Source organism: Nipponia nippon, unplaced genomic scaffold (assembly GCF_047370975.1).
Source record: "Nipponia nippon isolate SJK-2023a ecotype South Korea unplaced genomic scaffold, ASM4737097v1 scaffold_1, whole genome shotgun sequence".
Lineage (NCBI taxonomy): Eukaryota > Metazoa > Chordata > Aves > Pelecaniformes > Threskiornithidae > Nipponia > Nipponia nippon.
The window spans coordinates 28,095,816-28,118,288 of NW_028262290.1; the positions used below are offsets into that span (position 1 = coordinate 28,095,816).

The 22,473-nt window shown below is 39.1% G+C and overlaps 1 protein-coding gene across 1 annotated transcript; it reads left to right on the forward strand.

Annotated features, from left to right (window-relative positions):
* The first annotated feature begins 1,808 nt into the window (after nt 1-1,808).
* CALB1 (calbindin 1) lies at nt 1,809-19,721 on the forward strand. Its single transcript, XM_087750169.1, has 11 exons — nt 1,809-2,023; nt 2,337-2,413; nt 6,974-7,048; nt 11,886-11,969; nt 12,058-12,114; nt 15,212-15,289; nt 17,710-17,765; nt 17,861-17,900; nt 17,987-18,040; nt 18,173-18,244; nt 18,660-19,721. Exons 1-11 carry the CDS (start codon nt 1,942-1,944, stop codon nt 18,771-18,773), a joined length of 789 nt encoding a protein of 262 aa, XP_087606295.1. The 5' UTR covers nt 1,809-1,941; the 3' UTR covers nt 18,774-19,721.
* The last annotated feature ends 2,752 nt before the right edge of the window (nt 19,722-22,473 follow it).

Consider the following 22,473-nt stretch of genomic DNA (forward strand, 5'->3'; position numbering starts at 1 on the left):
AGAAAGCCATGCCTGAAAAACAGTTCCCGGATGGGAAATTGACCCAGCCATGTTTTTTTTTTTTTAAATTTCTTTTTTACACAATGAAACACAAAGCCTGATTGTAAGGAAATATTTAAAATTTCTTCAGTCCTTTTGCAAGCGTATAATGGCATTTGTAGCTGTAAAACTATTCTGAACATTTTTCACTAATACTTACAAATATTTAGAACTGAAGGGATTAATGATCAGATTCTTGTGTCTTTCATCTTAGCTGCTGCTTTGTTCAGCAGCTCACAAAACACAGACCAACATGATGTATCTCTTGAAGAACTCACAGCCAAACAGCAGCAACAGAATGAGAGAAAGCTGCGCGTAACAGGTGGAGAAACAGGAGAATGGAAAGATGGAGGGAATCAAGTGTAAGGTCTCATGATTACTTAATCGCTATGCCCACATGTTGTTCCATAATGCATACAAGATTTCAGCCACCCAATCTACTGAAATCCCTCCCAGGACATGTCAGCCTTTAACTAAGCATCCACCTCTCATCCTGCTGGGTTAGCCGTCCCCCTTGGCATTTTGCTGTCTTCTGTTCTGCATTATCCCATCGGTTTTTTATCCTCACGCTATATGTGGGTCTTAACGTACTATTGTCCTACTGTTACTCATGTCGATCACTTAACACATGGAGATTCCCAGGTTTCCCAGCTGTTCTCATCCCCCATCCTTACTGTATCACCTACTGTATTAGGCTATGTCCTGTCAACCGATCATCTTGGCCATCAAACTGTGCTAACTCAGTGTAGCATCTGAGGGATATTGCCAGAAGGAGAAAGGCAGTTTCAGTGCTTCAGAGTACCCAGGTAACCCTAATGACTAAAATGAGTCATCCCAAAAGGGGCTTAATCATTATTACTAGTGCAATACCATGTTGCCCCGTGACAAAAGGAAGCTTTGGTAAGCTGCTCTGTCCCCTCCCACCACCCCATTGCTATAGGAGGGCAAGTCTCCAAAGGTGGTCTACCAAAAAACATTCTTGCCCAGTCAGAAGTGACTGCAGTAGTCTCCCTCACACCTCTGCACTGGGAAAGAAAGAACTTACTAATGAAGTCTTCCATACTTACCTGTTGGGATGAAATTACCTGCTAGGGCAGTATCTTTAGATTTACCATGCCTGTTCCCATGCTACCTCCATATGGATATTTCAATATCCCATGATATCTCAGTGGGAATATCAGTTTAAAAGGTTGCAACGCTTCAAAGATTAAGTCTGTGTGGAGCTATCTGCAAGTCTGGTTTGGGGATGGAGCAGAGAAAAATGGTGTAACCAAAGCTGATAACCCCACATGGTGTCCCATATGGCTTTTTTGTACCGGGACATCTTGCAGTGCTATTAGCCATGCTCTGACATCCAGGACCCCTTCCCAGATGGAAACCCGATGGCTAAACTGGGAGAGTGTGCTCGCCCTCTGTCCCCCACATCTCATGGGCACACTCTCCCACAGCGAGGGACCCGCAGTAACCCCTGGCTCACCCAGCGCTGCTCCCTCTGCTCGGGGGCCTCCACGCGGCACCAGCAGACCCCTCACTCCGACCCACGCTTAGGAGCGACTGTTCCCGGAGGGCTCTGCCCGGGGGACGGGGGAGGGTGCCGCCGGGCTGGCCCCAGCCTCGCTGCCGCCGGCGGGAGACCCCGGCCCCCCCGCGCAGGGCGGGGAGGCCGCTCCGGGGCCCGCGGAGAGGGAGGGCAGCGCCGGGGGGAGTGGCCCGGCCGGGACGGCCCCATAAATAGCCCTCGGCGGGGCGGCGGCGGGAGGAGCCGTCGGAGCCGTCGCCGCAGTCGCCGCCGCCGCCGCCGCCGTCGCCGCGCCGGCCGCGGGCAGAGTCAGCACCGCGGACAGCGCCCCGCCGCGCCCCCCGCGCCCCTCTCCGCGTCCCTCCGCGCCCCCGCGCCCCACCATGACGGCGGAGACCCACCTGCAGGGCGTGGAGATCTCGGCCTCCCAGTTCTTCGAGATCTGGCACCACTACGACTCCGACGGTGACTCCTTTCCCCCCGGGGCGGCGGGGGCGCGGGGGGCGGAGGGGGGCAGGCCCGCGGGAGGCTGGGGGGGAACCCCACCGCTCTCCGCCCGAAAGCGGCCCCGGCCCCGGCCCCGCTCCGCGCCCGCCGCCCCGCAGCCTCGGGGCGCAGCCCCGGAGCCGTCAGGGGCTGGGGTCGGTGCCGGGCGGGGCGTGCAGGGAGCCGCTCCGCCGGGAGGGAGCACACGGGTCGGAGACGCCCCTGCCAGCGCTGAAGAGCGGAGAGAGTTTGGAGGGAGCGGTGACCGCAACCGTAACTCTTTCTGTTGTAGGCAATGGGTACATGGATGGGAAGGAGCTACAAAACTTCATCCAGGAGCTGCAGCAGGCGCGGAAGAAAGCAGGCTTGGTAGGTTAACTCTTCACCCCACTTTTCCGCCTTCTCCGGGAAAGAAGAGTTTTCTTGAGCAAACTCCGGAGCCCCGGTTCCTTCTGTTCTCTGTTGCCGTCCCACGGTTCGCGCACTTGCCTCACCAGGCAAAGGGAAGTAGCTCGGTTAGAAATCAGCAGGTTGCAAATGAAATAAATCGTCTGCTTTGGAAAGGTGAGGCCAGGGTCCATCTCCTTGGAGAGCAGGTCCTGCTCACATCTTGCCAGGCTACGAGCTGATACTTCTTACAGTGCTTAAAAAGAACAGTCAAGAAATGCATGGACGCCATCCTTTTGTAATGGATGGGACCTTGTCCCACTGCAATTAATTTTACCTGATCCAGATAGGTACTGATACTAAAAAGAAAATAAAAAAGAAAAAGAAAAAGAAAAAACAACACTTCAAGGTAGTTGGACTCTGTTTTAATTTCATACCTAATGGGCAGTATGGGCTGAAATGCATTTCTGCCCCTTGGTGGTCAGTAAATAGATCTGCAGATGACTGCTAACCACTTTTTGCCCTTCACCACTGTTGTACACCAGGAGTATGAGTACCAAATCTTGGTAGTTTAAATTGTTCAGAGAGACAGTGAAGTTTTTGACAATATTGTCAAAACAATTCTGTGCATGAGTTATTAAAGCACTAATTATAAATTTCCTCCAAACTATGCCCACGTGGGCGAAAACAGAGGGTGGAAGAAAGAAAGAAAGGAAAAAACAAAGAAATGAAAGATTCCATATCAGGATTTGAATTAAAATAGAAGTGAACTTTTTTAACAAATAAACTGCCTTTAAAATAATTAGTTTCTAAAACAGGCCAGTTAGCATCAAACTCAAATATATAAGCTAATTATGTCTATTTAAATCAATCAATGCTGAAAGACTTCTGAAGTAACAGAAAATAAAATTATAATTTAACTAGATGGCATGTGTGCATGGGGTGATATAGATTACTACTTCATATAAGAATACCTCCAAATTGAGCAATAGCTTTTCAATAATTAACTTTCCTTAAAAGTTGCTGTATAATTTAGAAGTAAATAAAAAAAAAATCAATAAGCGTCCTAATTCATTTTGTGGAAAACAGTATCTTCTTATTAATCGTGTGAGCACAAACTTCGTGCATCTGAAAATCTGTCTGCCAGCAACGCCTCTAATGTTACTGCGGTCTTGGTACCAGTTAATTCTTCTTATAGCTGTCGATGTAGGCTCTCATTTTCATGAGTGTAAGTAAGTTTAAACTAAAATTAAATACCCAATCAACTAAAAAAAAAAAAAAACAAACAAGAAAATTGGGAAAGGAATGTGGTTTTTAGAGGGAAAAAGTCTATTTTTTTTTTTCACAGAAAATATTAAACACCACTTCAATACCTTTCAAGTATTGCAACAGAACAAATCTCTCTTCTATATTGAAGTGCAGGAAACTTAAATACATCCATTAGAAAGAAGATATTAAAGCCTGTGTATATTGAGTATGAATGGCATTCTTAGTAGAAATGCTGATATTATTCAGTAGTTAAAAAATTAATTAGAAGCTCAAGGAAAAAAATAGTTATCATTTTAAGATCAGATTCTTTTCTCTCTCAAAGCAAGTGTTCACCTCTTCTTAAAAACAGAGCCTGCTCAAAGTAACAAAGAAAAGCCTTGCAGGATTATTCTTATCTGCCACAAATTTCATAATTCATGCTTTTTCATGCTTTTTTATAAAAATAATCTCTGCCCATATTTCACACTATATTTTAAATATGCTCAGGTGTTTAATTATTTTTCCTTCCCCATTTCTCTGATTCAAACGTATCTTTGGAGTGTTCTGCTGAAAAGAGCAATCTACAGTAGCAATATCAAATTCAGTACTTGATCCATTGGCTCTGCTTTTGTAGATGTTACCTTCATCCCCGAAGTCTTTTTCTGGAGTATGGATATATGTCATCTTAGATTTCAAATCTAAGCTGATTCTTGGATTTGAAGGCTCATTTGCCAAACAAGCATCTCATTAGTTCATGTCTTGTCTCACGGGATACTAATTCAGTAGCTTTGAATTTCTATTCTTTTGCCAGAAGGGACACATTGAGAAACTGGTGTAGGTTATATGTCATTTCCTCGGCTGTCCTTCTTTTAACACCCCAAAGCTTCTTTGTCATCATTAACTTCTGCATTTCAGGTCACTCTCCTGCTCACTATTTTTGAAATATTCAATTATGCATTCTTCATAGCTGGATTTTACATCAGTCATGCCATATGCATTAAAGAATCACATTGATTCTGTCATCGCATAGGGTGGTTTAACATTTCCCAGTATTCTTCCCAACTACAGAACTGTTCTAATTATGTTCTAATTCTAATCCTTTTATTAATCCACTCAGTAAGCCTGTACTTTCACAGTTGCTTTTCTCAGACGGAGCAGTAGCATGCAGCCTGATTCATGCTAGCCCCAAAGGGTGGATGTGTACTTGGAGGTTTTAGGGCTTGGGCTTTTCTTTGATAACACTATGTCTTTTCACTTCATCCATTACGGTAGATGGTGAATTGATCTGATACACTTTCAGATATGCTGAAAGAACTGCCTCTTTTTTAAAGATAAAAGCTATGTAAGTATATAAGCATAGATTCCATTTATTGTGCCCCACATTTATGCAATAGCTTCTCTATTTAGGTGTGCCAGTTGCCAAAAGACACTGTGGGGTATAAGTGACTAACACAGAGGCTGATAAAGGGTCAATAGGTGGATCTCGGCCGAGCTATTCCACATCCGTTTCTCACTTTCTCTGTATATATAGACAATGACAATATTTCTCCAGAGAAATATGTGATTTAATAGATGTTTATGAATAGAGTCGCGTGTTTCTGTAATGCCATCTATCCTTACATTTTCAAATCATATCAAAAAAAGCTAATTTTTTCTACAGCTCCACTTGCTTGGATAAGTGTCTCTTAAGTTTTAAAAGGGGAGACTGAGGTGTGAAGGGCTAGTTCCTTAATTTTTCGACTGAAAACATTTATTTGATTAACATAACTCAAATAACTCATCAGGCAGCTCAAGAGCAGGTGAAGTGAACACCAAAAAAAACCCCAACCCTTTCTGAATAATGTACTAGAGGATGAGCATCTTGGTTTTTTTAACCTGCAATCAGCTGTGCATCCTTCAACGGCTGGACACTGTCTGGCACCGCGGAGCTGCTACTAGAAAGATTAGTAAAATATTTAACCAGGACTAATTAAAATCCAAGTGTCTAAATTCTCTGTTCTATCTGCTAAGTAAATTTGTCCCCACTTTGGGACCATTAGATGAAAGGTGACATTGAAGTGCATTGTATTAATAACCACATCTCTAATTAAAGCCATGGCAAATTACTAACCTGCCATGGATGACTTTGACAGAAATAGGATACTAGGCCATGATTGTATCAGCTACAAGGAACTGACATTTTAGTTAGCTTTGGTGATTGAAATTTGGGACAAACTACAATGGACTTTGTACGGCTGACTCCGTGTCTCCAGTGAGAGAATCACTTAGGTCCTATATAATCAGATCTATTACAGCAACTCAGCCTTTAATTTCCAAAGACTGCTGTATCGTCATCTATAATAGAATTGTCCATTATTTTAATATAACTGTAGTCCTGATTCTTGCTGCATGGTTTTACTAGCTCACACCTATAAGAAATACAAAGAAAGTTAAAAGTTTAATCAGTATTGAAGGTTGATGGCAGCTCATATCAAAGCAAGGCATGTCAAGTTGAAGTGTGAAATCAGACATTTAGATATTTACCCCAAGGCTGGCACCTTTGCTGTAGCCTAGAGTGAGGACAGCCTTTAGAGAACAGGTGCATAGCAGGGACCAGAATTTATATGAAGAACAATTATGCTGGCTTTACTCTGTTGGATTTTAAGGTACTGCTCAAAGTTTTCTCCCTCCTAAATCTGCCTCTCTACATTTCAGCAGTGACATTTTGACTCCATTTTTGTGATAACCAAATACTAAACAGTGAAAAATATGATATCGTGATGAGTTCTTTTAGAGCTAAAATAGCATCCATTGTTCAGGAAAAATCAACTCAAAGACGTGGAAAGGCTATTTTGGTGTTCAGATGTATTATACTGAAATGCTCCTTATTTTGAAAGATTTTGCACTGCCTTCAAGTTACTAATTTAAAAATGAAAACTGAGAAAATTGACTAATAATTGCCTATGAGCTTCACTGTCATCCTTTTAAACAAAGGAGCTGTTATACACATCTTCCAACACATCTGTCTTGATAATTGTTTCATTCTGTAAACTAAAATAGGAGTCCTGAGTATTTAGATGCCAATCATTCACACTGACTATAATATAATTCCTTAGGAAGTAAAATTTATCACAATGACATTATTCATGACAAAAAAATACTCAGTTTCATTTAAACTTGAGGAATCTAGTTGCAGTATGTGCGAGCACTTCATTAAATGTACTATATTATTTGGCAGCTAGTAGAATATTCAAATAAGCTTACATATGTTTCTCTATATCTTAAAGTAATGATTCTCTCATTGTAAATTCATAGGATTTAACACCCGAAATGAAAGCTTTTGTGGACCAATATGGGAAGACTGCTGATGGAAAAATAGGAATCGTTGAGGTAAGACGGTTACTTTATAAAAAAAGACTGACACATTTACTTGTAGAAAATACATTTAGCACAGAACAATGCGAGCATAATATGTAAATATTTTGGATTTTTAGTTACACAGAAATTTTCTTCCTCTGTCTTAAGATTTTTAGTATTTTTTTCACTAATGCAATTTTTTCATTAACGAAAAGTAAGGTATTCCTTACCCCTCTCCAGACATTTCACTACACTTCATTTAACTTTGCACACTTTATTCAGGACAAATAAGCATCAACAGCAATTTAGTTTTCCTGCAAAGCAAATAAGAGCTCTATTTTAGAAATTTAAATTGTGACAGGTAATGTGATTTATTTCTACCTATGATTTTAAACTAATGCTCTGTCACCACTCCTATAGTAAGGATAACACACAAGTGAATGCAATTGGGCAATCACTGTGTGTAGTCTATTCTAAAAAAAATATATATACGGTAAGAGAGCACGTTAATCATGTTAAATTTAAACAACATTTCAATAGTAGTTGTGATCCAGCTTGTGAAAGATCAGGATTTCTTCTTAATTCCCTTCTTGAACTTTAACAGAACTTTGGGCAGAAAATTCCCCTGTTCCTTACTACCACTTTCTAAAGAGGGCAAAGATAACCAACCCCTTCTACACATACAGCAGCTCCACAATTGCATGATTTAGACAGCTTGCTAGGAAGGGGGGAACGATTGTGTTTTCTCTGGCTTTTGCTGTTCAGTACTGCAAGTCAAAAAGAAGAGTTCACTGGGTTACAGCTTGAGAAGTCACTTTTTCAAGCCTAAATCTACGACTCATGTATGTCACTGAGTGCAGTGAGACTGCGGTTTTATTATTAAATGCTCTTATGTATTTTTTTTCTGATAATAAGAAATCTGACCTAGAGAGCTAATTAAGAAACAGCTGGAAACAAGCCAAAATTTCTACAGCGACCAACTTTGGGTCAGTAGCTAATTTTAAAATAGAGGACTGAACCGAATCTGTAAAAGTCAATAGGAAGTATCACTGCTGATACAATAGATCATTTCAGGGTATCTTTTCTCCTCTGTCATGTGTCTGAATTGCACATACTTGTTTAAATACATATGTAATTATGACCTAACCACCTTGGAAATATGAACAGTTTGTTTCATTTGCAGTTATAATTGATTTTTAAAAATGCATATTTTGACAATACTTTGCGTTGATCAAATAGTTCTGCATCTAAAAAGAACTAGTATTTATTTGGACTAAGGAATTGTTTGGCTTTGGACTAACATGCTTATTCATTTGATATTGAAGAATCCTATTTAATTTAGTATTTTTGAATATGTGTAATAGCAAGCATTGGATGCAAGAAGAATGTGTAGACAGTGCCTGAAAAAGACTGTTTCTTTGCTTAGGAAAGATAACTGAAAGTTTTACCTTTCAAATTCTGTTTCTGATTCTGCTATTGACTTAATCGGTAAAGGTGAGCAAATCCAATATAGCCTGATATGGTGCGGTGCTCACCACCCCCAGTGAAGTGCCAAGCACGCTCAGCATCCACGGAAGCCATTAAATAGTGACAGTACTCAGTTCAGTGACTGAAGGGACTTTCTCCCGTAATATAGCAGTTTCCTAACCCAATAGCTATATTTTGTTTCACTTACATCAGCATGAAGCTTGATTTGGAAAGTGCTGATGGGATGCAGATGAAATGTGTGGTACGTGCAGAGCAGTATGATATTAAAGTTGGTATTTGGACTTGATTCTCCTTCCTTATAAATAAAAATGTCCAGTAATGCCAGATTGCTCCCATTTACATAGTATATCAAATAGTTTTTCTGAAAGAGTGTATGAATGTTGTTTAAAAAGAAATTATGTAAAGCCATTCAGACTCCCAGCCATCATAACGAATACCCCAGCATCTGACAGAAAATGTCCTAGTGAATAATGGGTGTTCGGGAAAGGTCTGTTGACTGAGATAAAGAGGAGGCCTGAGTGGCTTCACAGAGGAAGGAGTGGATTTTCAGCTCAAATTGAGTGTCGGTTCTGTCTTTGCAAGCACACTGCAGTTAGTTCACTAGCTTTTATCCAGTGCCCTCCAGCTAAAGGTAGAGTCTGACCTGTCCACTTGCTTGTCTTGAGTAAGGGACCCGTCTTTCACCTTTTATACTCATTCAGACCAACGCTTTCACTAAAATGTGGATGTGAAACCCAAGGTTTCAAAACTCAGGACTGTGGTAATTCCACATTCAAATTATTTGAAGGTTACTGCTGCCATAAAAATAACTACTTATTAGCCTAAAATATTCTTTGTAATTCTATTCTCTATTATAGAATTTTAAAAAAGCAAATTCACTATATTAGGTGAAGAGAATTTTAAATAGCATTAAATATCAACAGAATTTACTTAGAGAATGATTTCTAGAAAATAGTTCTGATGATAAGTACTGAGATAAGTACTGAGAGCATTTTTTCTGCTAGGTAACCTACAAAGACATACCTCAGCCTGCAGCTGAGCAGAGAGGAGTCAAGCCAGTCTCAGGCTTTGTGGTTGTCCTCTATTACTCACAATGCAGAAATAGCTGACATTCTCCATAAAAGTATCAGAGCTCACAGAAATGCTCACTAAACTGCTATTGCTGCCATACATGAACTTGTGGTGGTCTGCACTCTTATTCGAACATGCTCACGGAGTCGCCCGATGCTTATCCTCACAAAGAAGTCGTCATTAGAAATAGCACCAGGTTTCCATCTTTCCTCTCTGTAGTGGTATAACTGAGACTGGGAAATCAAGCCAGTTTCCACACGATCTCCTCATCCCTTAGTAATGCAGAGTTTTCCACGAAAAGCAATTTAATGCTGTTTGATGCATAAGCCTGGAGAACTGGACTTCTCTTTAGCTATATTGTTTCTATCATGAAAATACGAAAGAGTTCTTTTTTGGCAGAAGCCTGAGCTAATGCTGGATACTGAGTTACTGCATCTTTGTAATGTAAAAGCCTCTGCTTTCCCCTGAGATTTACAAAGGATGAGAGGTATAGCTTAAAATAAGGTAATTTTCTTCCAGAGGTAGTATATTCTGTACCTCAAATACAGCTTGGTACTGCTAATAAGATGTTAATGATTCTTTGGAAAGTTACTATTTTACATTTACCTGTGCACCTTGTACTATTTTACAGTGCCCTTGCAAAATTCACCAGTTAGCTACAGAGGTCCCAAGAATGACATCTTATTTATAATTTCCACACATTTAAACCTTTCCCCATTGTCATAATCAGTCCCTTCCCCCAAACTCTGCTTATTATTATAATCAGTTCTTTCATTCAGCATTTGTTCTTGAGTAGGAATGTTGATTTATTCTAAAAATCAAAGCTCCTCTGTCATAGGAGAAATAAAGAAATTTTTCCATAAATCAGTACTAAGTTACACACATTTAGCTATTGTGTACATATGAACATGTACTTACCCACACGTGTATATCCTATTTATAACAGAGTAGGTTTCAAAAGCTGCTGACAAAAACACATTGTTTAATGTGTTTGGGTTTGGTGTTCGGGTTTGGTGTTCAGCCACGTAGCAAAAGCACTCAGAACACTCTGATGGGCCTGACAGTCTGTCATCAGCTGCTCCATTTCTGTAAGGAGAGTGCTCTGATGTGTCTTTTCAATTGTACCAGCACTTAAAGAATATAACTGATTCCTTGCACAGATAATTTTAGAGAAACAAGAGATCTGTCTCCGTACCCTTGTTGTGCCTGTAGGGTGGAGGGAGAGCTGAAGTCACCTACGGCGCCGCTGGAACCCAATAAACAAGCCTGAGCAATTAGGCAATAGCACTGAAATAGACAGAACGAGGAATTTGAGGGTGTGAAATGAATGCAGAAAAACAAAAATTTGAATCAAAATTTTAAGATGGAGCTCCAGGAAGTCTGCAGATGTCGTTTTTTATAAAAGAATGCAGCTAAGAAATGTCTCTCCATTTTCTCTTCCTAGTAAGCACAGCTGGTCTATTCTTCCAGTAAAAAGTTTTCTTTAATCAAAACACATTTCATACATTTTGAGGACAGAAAAAAATATTGGGCTTTTATTAAAAACAAATAATGATTTTACATTAAATTATACAGCATACTCTCCATCTTCTACATTTGTCACTTGCTAAAATTGAGTTATAGCAAATGAACATTTTCAATAATCAGTACAATAATGTCTGATTTTAAAAAAGCCTTTTGTAGAGCAGAGGCATTGGAAGAACCACCCCTGATTTCGCAGGGCTAAAAGCCCTTTTGATTTCTTTGTGGTATTTATAGCTCTTCTTGAACACATCTCTGTGCCTGACAAATGATCACCGGTTGCCATCCCCTTACTCTCCCTGCTTTCCTTTTTTCTCCTGTCTTTTCCATATATGTTTCTGTTTACCTTACACATGTGTTCTTCACGTCAGTGTTCCTCTCTCCTCTTCCTCAGTACCTGTGAGTAGTCTATTTTCCTCACTTTCTTAACTCATGGTCCTGCTTTCCCTTTGTGCCGATTCCAAGGTTTTCACCACAGAGCCTAACTCTGCATGGGTGAATTTTTTCCCCTCTTTCCCCAGCTTCCCCTTTGGTAAAGTGCCGTCTCACTCCCTTCTCTCAGACCTCAGTTTTGTTTGACTTGATCAATACGGCAAAGCTGCAAGCCAGAAGCCTTTCAGAGGCTTCTTCCAAACATTTCAGCTAACAGCATGAAGCTTCCTATGGGGACACAATAGGGCGGTATGAGCACGAAGAATTTCATACTCTTTTAAAAAGTTTCATGCTCTTTTACAGACTCAGCTGGCCTAATGAAGAATCAAAATTTAATCTTTCTTAAATTCTGTTACAGCTTGCTCAGATATTACCGACGGAAGAGAATTTCCTGTTGTTCTTCAGGTGCCAGCAGCTGAAGTCAAGTGAAGACTTCATGCAGGTACAGTATGAAAAGCTGCCTTTTGTAAAATCATCGAAGACCCGCTTGCCATAAATATGTCATTAAGGCATTCACGTTCTGATTGCAGACATGGAGAAAATACGACAGCGACCACAGTGGCTTCATTGATTCTGAGGAACTTAAGGTAAACCAATACCTATGAGTATGCACGACATGAGAACGGGCGTTAGATTACAGCCTGTGCTGCTATCTGTTTCTTCAGATACCCACCCATGCACGTTTTTGCATTTCAAACATGACCAAAAGGCAACATGATTAGCTGATGTTTTTATCACCAGTGAATTACTTAAAGTGAAACTCTGATCTAATCGATGTTTTTTAAAGTGTGTTTTAATTCAGATCAATGTTTGTCTCAAGTGACTCAAGGTAGCGGGTACTCTAGCTTAGAAGTAAGAAAGATTAAGAAAGACAAATAGGCCTCTGAAAGCTATGTTGTTCTTTTTTTGGTGTATTAGGAAGGGCTGTTTTGTTGTTTTTCTTCCTAAGGGCATCACTACCATTAATCACTATGCTGCTGGATAGATCATGCTCTTTCAAGTATCATGTAACCCTACAGTTTCCATTGTAATACTGTTATACTAATAATACTATTAGGCTAACACAACTGGAATTGTGTTGCCCCTGCTTGGTTAACTTGGTGGGATTTTGGTATCAGCTTTATTATGCAGAAATAAGAGCAGAATCAAGATTATTCCATTAGCCATCTCAGCCCTGCAGAGTTAACAAACCTTAAAACTAGAATCATAAAACTAACAGAAAGTTTTAGATGCTGAATCACAGCATCACAGAATCACAAAGTGGTTGAAAGGGACCTCTGGAGGTCATCTGGTCCAACCCCCCTGCTCAAGCAGGGCCACCTACAGCCAGTTGCCCAGGACTATGTCCAGACAGCTTCTGAATGAAGGATGAAGGATGAAGACTCCACAACCCCTCTGGGCAACCTGTGCCAGTGCTTCGTCACTCTCACAGTGAAAAAGTGTTTCCTGATGTTCAGAGGGAACCTCCTGTGTTTCAGTTTGTGCCACAACTGAAGCCTCTTGTCCTGTCACTGGGCACCAGCCTGGCTCCATTGTCTTTGCACCCTCCCTTGAAGTATTTATATACATTGATGAGTTCCCCCCGAGCCTTCTCTTCTCCAGGCTAAACAGCCCCAGCTCTCTCAGCCCTTCCTCATAGAAGAGATGCTCATATACGGCAGACTCTGAGTAAAAGGTGCCATTTTCCACAGTTCAATTGCACTTCATGCATTACAGTAGCTTTAAATTCAGAGGAGTCAAAACAGTTCATAGCAAGAGAAAGACCTAGTAGTGTTTATCCATCTAATTTGGACTATTTTGCCCATATGTGGTATTCTAAAGAAGAACTACATAAGCTTTATTAACTAAAGCACCAGGAGAACAAACTGTCTGAAATCCTTACTGCTCTTCTGTTCAGAAGAGGAATCCACATCAGACAATTCACATCTTTTTTCCTTTTCCCTTCCTCTTTGAGTTTGGTATCTGTGTGACGTTTGCCGAGGATCCTACGTCAAGGTAACCCTCAGGCAGATGAGCCCATTCTTCTGGTGGCTGGTCACAGCAGGTTGGTGTATCTAAAGTTGGTAGGATCAGGAAGAGGCCATGCATGTAGCACCTGAGAACTCTTCAGCTGTTAGGCAATGCCTTAAGGACTGTTACTGGCTGCTATAATTTAAAATAGACTTAAAAAGGCAGGGCTGATTGAGGACCAGCTGAAGAATAAAGACATTTTAACTGGATCCCTAATGGTCCCATCTCTCTTATGCTGCGAGGTTTTGTCTGCCTCAGAGAAACAGGCCATTTTAACATATTGAAAATAAGACATAAATGTCCAGTTTTATTTTTAGATCAGTATTTCTTGACAAACCCAAACACTTTAAGTATTTGCTATGTGAAGAGTACACCCACTTACAAGTTTGTAGGAGAAATTTAAGCTGGAAATCAGGAAAACTTCCTAACAATAGTCATGGCAGTCGAATACCTTGTCTAAGGGGGAAGCAGACTGTCCATCACTGCCTGTATTTGGGAAAGGTTTGGCAATAGCTCAAATCAGACTGTAACTCAGGATGATCCTGTCTTGAGACATGGAGATGGACTGGACAGCCTTTCAATACCCTTTCCAGTTCTATTTTCCATCAAAGCATACAAGATTAAACATGTCTCTGTAACATCCATTTACAACATTTCAATCACGTTCTTTGTATACAAGCTACCAGGAAGGCCTTCCAGCAAGGAGGGGGCCAGACTGGAAGAACTATAGCAGGTATTAGTCATATGACTATTGACATGGTTGCATTCAAGTTCAAGAATGTCCTCTATGTACAAATAGATTTTCTTATGAGCTACCCCATTTACTATCTTGAAATGTGGCCCAAAATTACACAAAGATAATGACACTACAACTGATGACAGTAATTAGGTACTTCATTGAGCATTGACAGGCATACAGACATCTCAGGTCTTGTAATGCTCTTATTAAACTGATATCTTTCTTTTTTAATGTCACAGATCTAGTACAGAAATTTAAACCACTGAATGGGTGGAAACAATCTTATTTTTTAAAGTAAAAATGGCTGGTGTTTAAAATCATGTGATATTATATCAAATTCTCATTCAAAAAAATCCAATGAAACTGGCTGCACAATATCAAATTCTCATTCAAAAAAAATCCAATGAAACTGGCCGCACACATTTAAAATACAAGGTAGGAAGGAGCAACATAGGTTAACATTGACTTTTAGCACTGGGTACTGCCATAGGCAAGGAGAAAACTTGATTAATCATTGATCTTTTCTGTAAAATTGTTCCTATGTTGCAAGAAGTGATTAGGCATCCAAGTTTTCAAGGACACTCAAGGTTAATTAGTTCAGTTTACTGATAGAGCTGATTAGGAAGCAGTATGCTTGAAAGTCAAACTATTTTTTCCAAATTCACAATACAACAAATGGCATACAATGCAACAAATGCAGAAAGTTTTATGAGTCACTTTTTCCAAATAAAAATGTGCAGTATACTTGAATTGATCAAAAGAAACAGTTATATTCTTAGCTGTTAATTACTACTTCTTTTCATACTTATTTGGAACTTCAGCAATAAATACTAAAGTGGGACAAAATAGTATTTCCCTTAATCTGAAGTTAGCAAGTCAAGCATTTTATACTGTAGATAAAAATTCACCTATTACTCTTCTATTTATTTTAACAGAGCTTCTTGAAAGATTTATTACAGAAAGCAAATAAGCAGATTGAAGACTCAAAGCTAACAGAATACACAGAAATAATGGTAAGATTATGTAAAGGCATATTTCATCAAGATTGGATTAATCCAAACTCTGTTTATCTTTAACCCCTGGAAGGCTCCAAACGACTTGGAGCCCCACCAGGTCCTAATCAGGCTAACTATGTCATTGCAACAGAGAGACGACCATGGCATCTAGCACTGCAAGTACTTCTGCAGCTATAGAGTTTTGATGGGCAGTTTTCTGTGCTGCTTAAAAAAAAAAGCTCAGGAATTTTGAGTCTTCATGGTATTTATATATTACCAGACCATGCCATACTATTTTCCCCTGTTATGCTTCCCTGTGCCATTAGTTGGAAAATTGAAGTCTTCGCAGTGCATAGGAGAAAAATTGTACCTGTCATAATCACATTATTATGTTTGTATCAAATTAATTTGGGGTAACTTTCTATGTTTTGCCTTCTTACAGTGCTGTAGAGTCTTATCACATTTATAAACATCTCACTCTCTCCTTCTTCCCCCCTTCAAGAAGGAGAAACTGATGTTTTAGATAAACACCAGAACAAAACTGTCCCTTCCCTGGCCTTAAATCAGCCTGTCCTTGGGGCACGCCTTCCATCCCACAGCTATGGTGCTCCATGGTAGGGACCAGTATTGGCTTCTGAGTGGACGTTTCAAGAAAAAAAAGACTCAGAATTCTTGTCTTCAGAAAATGCATAACACTACATTTTTTTGTTTTACCAGCTTGGTTTCATCCTAAAATATGTTTAGCAATCAAAACCATGCTAGGTAAACACACTAGCCCTCAAACTGGCCTGAGAACGGCTGATCAAAACTTGTGTTTCTCCTGGAAGAAGTCTGCTGGTTTGTTGTACCAGTATAAACCATTTACCTAGAACCGTCACTGTTTATTCACTGGTGAAGATAACACATATCCTTTTCATTCAGGGAGGTTTTTGACCTTCATCTTAAAGTGCACTCTAAGTTCTGGCCTCTGCAGAGAGACACAATGACAAAGAATTAAGAGCAATAAGAAAAAAAATATAAGGCCAGCTCTCCCATAATCTCCTCAGAAACTAGAAAAGAAGACTAATAGAAAACATATGATCCTGAGCAGCTGCAGGCAGGCACAGCCAGCCACTAACAACCCATCAAAATAGAAAATATGTTGACTTCATAGCTGCCACTGCTTACCTCCCACAAAACCAAATCTCCTTGCATGGGAAATGCATGCAAGGCAGATGCTTTTATACAAGGAAAGAATGTATTAAAAGGAATCAGGCTGTTATGTAGAAATAAATGTTTATAGAATTGGTCTCTTTTCTGGTTTCCTTTGACATTTATTGTGTATTAGCCAAATGAAATTAGGTCTTTTTTCATGGCATTAATTCTGTCTTTAAAAGGACATACACTTATCTCTGTGCAGGATGCTGCTTTTCCTCTTATCTAAAAATTACATCTAAAATTACTGTGATTGAAAGTGATGGGATGGAGTGTGGGTGGTGGTGTTTTCAGTACAATGTCTAACAATGTTTTGTACAGTTTGCTGCTTTTGTGACTCTCTTATACAGCAAAGGCAAAATAATACTTTCAAGTAGAAAAATGGAACTATACAGACATAAAAACTGTGAGAGGAAGTCCCACGCAGGTGTAATATCTCCATCTATTTCCAATAACGAATATAAGCTGTTTGTGACACTCAAGCAGCAGGAGCCCATGCTTTCAAGGGCTCAGAGGAAAACACTTTGATACAATAGGATGATGAAAAATTATTATAAATAGTATTCACATGTTTTGTCAAATTACATTAATATATTTATTTCTATAATTTAATTATAATTATTTGGAGACATTTAATTTCCCATTTTCATACCATCAACAAAATGTGATCATCTACAGCATCTGTTCACTCTTTTCTTGAACTATATCACAGAAACAGAACATGATCTTTAATTAAATATTTAGACCCAGCAGCCAATTGAATGAAATGTCTATTATTTTCTGTCTAAGGAATTGAATGCCTTGGATTCTATTGAACTTTACCCAACTGTTGTTTCCTTTATGAATACAGAATAATGATGCTATTATCAGATCATGACATGAAGTCAAAAGTAAAATGTTATCATGTCAACACTCCTATCATTTATAAATAATTACATGCACGTTTCTCGTATGGGACACTCATCACTGTAGGCAGGTTAAAGACCTACCTTACAGTAGGTCGATCAGAATTGTTCATCTCGTTTCTTATTAGGCTTTTGCAGTAGAATTAATTACTATAAATTACTTCTTCACTACTTCAAATAAACGTATTACACAGCAAATGTGACAGATTAAAACCTGAAGCCATCATTTCAGCATGAAATAAAGGTTAAATTTCATTGAATTTAAGTTTTCCAAAGAAGTGGTTTCTTCATTATGTTGATTAATTTTGATTAGTAATGAAAAATTATTTATTCTTTCAGCTCAGGATGTTTGATGCAAACAATGATGGAAAGTTGGAGCTTACTGAACTGGCCAGGTATGTCTTCTGTCTCTTTTCACAACAAATATCGTGTACCAATCGCTGTTATGGAAACACTTGAATATTTTGACCTTTGTTTTTTCTCTCCAAAGACTACTCCCTGTGCAGGAAAATTTTCTTATTAAATTTCAGGTATGAATATTCACATTCTTGAGGTAACCTGTTACCATCACACATAACAGGTGTCATTAATGGGTTTTTTTCCTTTCGGCATTTAGGGTGTCAAAATGTGTGCAAAAGAATTCAATAAAGCCTTTGAGATGTATGATCAAGTAAGTCTTCAGAAAACCTTTTTATTAATTGCGTAATTTGATGGCACTTATTTTCTGAATTTGTGGGAAACTAGCCATAACCTCTGAAATGAAAAATAAATGTTTAAAATTATCTTTAATGTTATTTTTCAGGATGGCAATGGCTATATAGATGAAAATGAACTTGATGCACTACTGAAGGATCTCTGTGAAAAGAACAAAAAGGTAATCCTAGAGGGCTTTTTTTCCCTTTAGAGATTAGATTTAATTTGGATTTTAAGGACACTTTAATCCACCCAATTAAGATACATATAGAGCTTCTAAGTCATAATTCCTGAAGTCAAAGTACAACTAAAAATCTTGGCAGAAGTCATAGCAGTGTAAATCCTGAACTAGGGGTGTTGCGATTACATAGCGACACCGTCAAAAGCTTGCTTCTGAGGCATCAGCTATCAGCAATCTAACATACGGCTATAATATGGATAACATACAAATACATAAACAACATTTGCAATGTGTTGGACAGCCTGAGAATAGGCTGAGAATACCCTTTTTTTTCCTCATTTTCTGCCACTGGAAGCAAACTTGTTCATGCTGGTAACTAAACAGGATTATAAAGCATTATCTGTTCTTTAAATAGGAATTGGACATTAACAACCTCGCGACATACAAGAAAAGCATCATGGCCTTGTCTGATGGAGGAAAGCTTTACCGAGCAGAACTGGCTCTTATTCTCTGTGCTGAGGAAAACTAGAACTCTTCTATCATGTCCACTTAACTAGTGATGTACTCTATCTACACAATAACTGTGCACTATAAGGGAGTAGGCTGTATTTTTAAACTGCATATAGAAAATTAGCCAGGATGTGTGGCACATTCCTTTCAGTTTGTTTCTATACTGTTTGTAATGTACAGTTTTTGTAACAATAAGATTGATAAAGAGAATGTCTATGTTTGGGCCAGTCTGTATATTCAAAAAGAAACTAAAATATGTTGGGGTTGGTTTTCGTTTTGGTTTTGGTTTTTTTTGCTTTCATAAACATGTCTGGAAAAAAACTAAACCTGCTGACATTGCTGTGGTCATCATATCCTTTGACACTTGCAACATTTCTCCTTGTTGATCTACATAACAAAAAGGTCTACAGATCTCTTTCCCAATTACAACTAAATGCTTTTTAATGCAACATATGAATTCAGATGACATATTATTTACATTTGAAATAGGAAAGAGATGTTGGCATATCTGATTTCCAAAATTTACCAAGGCACTAAGAAATATTTTCAGTTGTCAAACCACCCACTTACAGGTCTGTGCTCTCTGAAGTTTTTCAATTACTCTTGTCATTACAAACTCATAGCATATAGGCAAAACATTTATCCAGGATAGAACTCCACGCAGTAGTTGACAAAAATATAGTGTTTTCAATCTAGCTGTTTAACTTTACTGAATTTAAACATAGGCACTTCAGAAATAAATGCCTTTAATCTGTCTTGGAATCCTGGCTAAATGACAGGTAGTATAGTTAATACACAGATTAACATATGATATTATAAGTGTACCTTTCATGACTATTGCTGTGTCAGAGAATATGACAATCCATTTTCTAAACTATTTTCACATTTTGCAGGTTATAATTATTCTAGTAAATTGCTGTTTTTACATCATATTCTGTGTAATCTATAATTAAATTTAATATCCTAAGATTGTTGGTGTCTAGTTTGTCTGTCTCCTGGATTCTTTTTTCTGTACCATATAAAGGACAAAACAACTATTTAAAAAAAATGTGCCTCCTTGGATCTTACACTGAATTACTAATCTATAATAACAGTATTCAAATTTAACACTAAAAGAAGCAAAAGATCTAGTACAGATTTTATACCAATTTAGTAATTTAGTTTACATGGTGGGATCTGCTTTTTATTATGCTAGAGAGGTATTTTCTAAATGGGAACTATAATATGGAAACAGCCCTGTCTTCTTCCATCTTTTTTTTTTTGGCCTGGCTCCCTTTTTACTTTACACTGGTTTTATGCCAGACAACTCCATGCAGGCTGTTGCTCCCAGTATGTACTGGCATAGGAAGGAAACTGGGCTGTGTCTTAAAGCCAATAAACCTACGTTTCCTCCATGTACAACTGTTTCAGAAGCAATTCCAGGTTAGCAGATTAACTATATACAACTTCTCAGATGCATCTCTGTGTCTTATTTAACAAGCAGAAGCAAATGCATTTTATTTGAAAAGTGTCTCAAACAATGAGGCTCAGATCCTTCAAGATTACAGTCACTGAACTCCCACTGAAATGAATCCTTGAATTCCTCAGGTGAACTCAGGCAACTAAATACCATTTCAGGAATGGCCTAATGGCCTTGGGCTCTCCCCAGGCTGAGCCTTGGAAAGTTAAGGAATAGGTGGTGCAGGATGGGGTCTTGCTGAAAAAAGCCACAAAAAGTTAAAGTAAGATTAAGCTAGCTCATTCTCACCGCTTTACTCCCACTCCATGCACAGCGATTTAACTTCTCACCGGCTTGTTCTCCTTGCTTCTCTATGCAATGTGAAATACAGTTGTGTATGTCAAGTGAAGGAATGGTGAATCTGCCTATCAGTACAATAAATGATTTATATTGTTCATACTGTGCACTTGAGACGTTGGATTTTGCCTTATTTTAACATTTTACAAGTGTAAAGGTAAAGAAAAAACACAAAAACTTCTATGTAAAAATATGATGTGACTGTTTGCCAAAATCATTACAGTGGAAGATAAAGTGTTTAAAGTGTTTTGACAAAAAGTCACCACAGAAATCTGCATCTGTCTTCCTGAACACGAGTAGGTACCTGTCACAGATCTGTTCTGAAGTCACCCGTCCACTGCTGCTGCCGCCTACCAGCTGGCTCCGCTGCGGATCACGGCACAGAAACCAGGTCTCAGTCACCCGCTCGCAGAATGTTTCCTGCATTTATTTCTCATAAGTAAAACTTGGATTAAAAGACAGCAATTTAAAAGCCCAGTTCTAGCAAAGGTGTCTACCATGTCAGTGCAAAGCAAAGTGTAGCAAATATGGGTAAGCCAAAATTGCTGTAAAAACTCCAGGTTTTAAAATCTCTAACACGCTCCTGGGCAGAGCTCTTAAAAATGTCAGGGTTGGGGCAGAATGCAGCTTGGAATAATAAGAAAGCGGATGACAGGGAAGACTGCAAGCTTCTTTCTTCTGGTAGACATTTGGTGACTAAAAGAAAGATTGAAAGTAAAATAGTAGCATGCACAAAAATTAATTACATGAGGTAGTGCAGGTACGCCATATTCCTGCTAAAGATAGGACCTGGCTGACAGGTAGCTACATGGGATCTACTTTACTGAAGTTGTTAACCGTTTTACCATCTAAAAACATGTATTTTATTTAAATAAATACTCAAACTAATAAGCATTCAAGCTAATAAATACAGTCCTACAAATTGCAGACAATTATGCTGTGCAAAATTTTAGCCCCTTCTAGTGTAAATGTGTACAGATGAAAACCTAACACGGTTTCCTATTCAAATTAAGTAAGAAGGTGATTTTCTATTAATTTTAAAGCACAAAACACCAAACTTTTAGTAATGCTCAAAGAAAAAAAAAATTCCAGAAACTATTAGGCCCTTTAAAAACCTTCGGCATTATAAATGCAGTATCTGCTGACAGACGTAAACCTTACCAGCATCAGGTCAGGCATAGTGAGTGCCTGCTTCCAGCTGTGCCCACAACGCAGTCCATCAGTGCACCTCAGGGGCCTCAACTGATCCGAAGTCACTAACACTGCCCCACTGGCAGCTCTGATACAAACCACTGCCCGTTATGGAGAATATCATGCTAATTTTCACCGACAGCTTCATCAGGATTGAACACGGGCCTTGCAGCAAGCCATTTGGCTTTCCTTCACTGCTGCACTGCTCTACCCCGAACATTTTATGCATGGTATCATAGCACTGGTCTAATCTCCCCTGTTTACAACTTAGTTACTTATCTTTGAAAAGATGACCTCAGCAAGCTTAAGAAATTTCTAGACAGCATACTCCATGTGCAAATGTCAAATACAGATCAGAATGCTGAGAACTGGCAGCGTTTTTATGTAAAATGAACCTTGTTTCACAAAATACGCACATGCTGCTGCTAAACTCCACTTAAACTAGGATTAAGTCTTTGTTACATTAGACAACGTTAGCTTTTTCTGATGCATTTCCATTTGGCATCTTGTGCATTTATCCTAAGCCTTCATCATAATCATGGTTATAATCACTGCTTGTGGAGGCACATCGAAATGCACACCTACTTGCTGTGTCTACGAGGAGGCTCAGAATCCATATTTAGGGACCCAAATACATGTGGCCTGATTTTCTGAAGTGCTGAGCACCTCCAAATCCCTCTGAAATCAACTGAAGTTGTTCTGCACTAATTAAAAGCAGGCCAATGCACCAAAA

Bases quoted from the DNA above. Each gene is read 5' to 3' on its own strand.
- CALB1 (XM_087750169.1), top strand. From the start codon at position 1,942: ATGACGGCGGAGACCCACCTGCAGGGCGTGGAGATCTCGGCCTCCCAG. The intron at 7,049-11,885 runs GTAAGACGGTTA...ATTCTGTTACAG, and splicing joins GAAAAATAGGAATCGTTGAG to CTTGCTCAGATATTACCGAC. The intron at 18,245-18,659 runs GTAATCCTAGAG...TTCTTTAAATAG, and splicing joins TCTGTGAAAAGAACAAAAAG to GAATTGGACATTAACAACCT.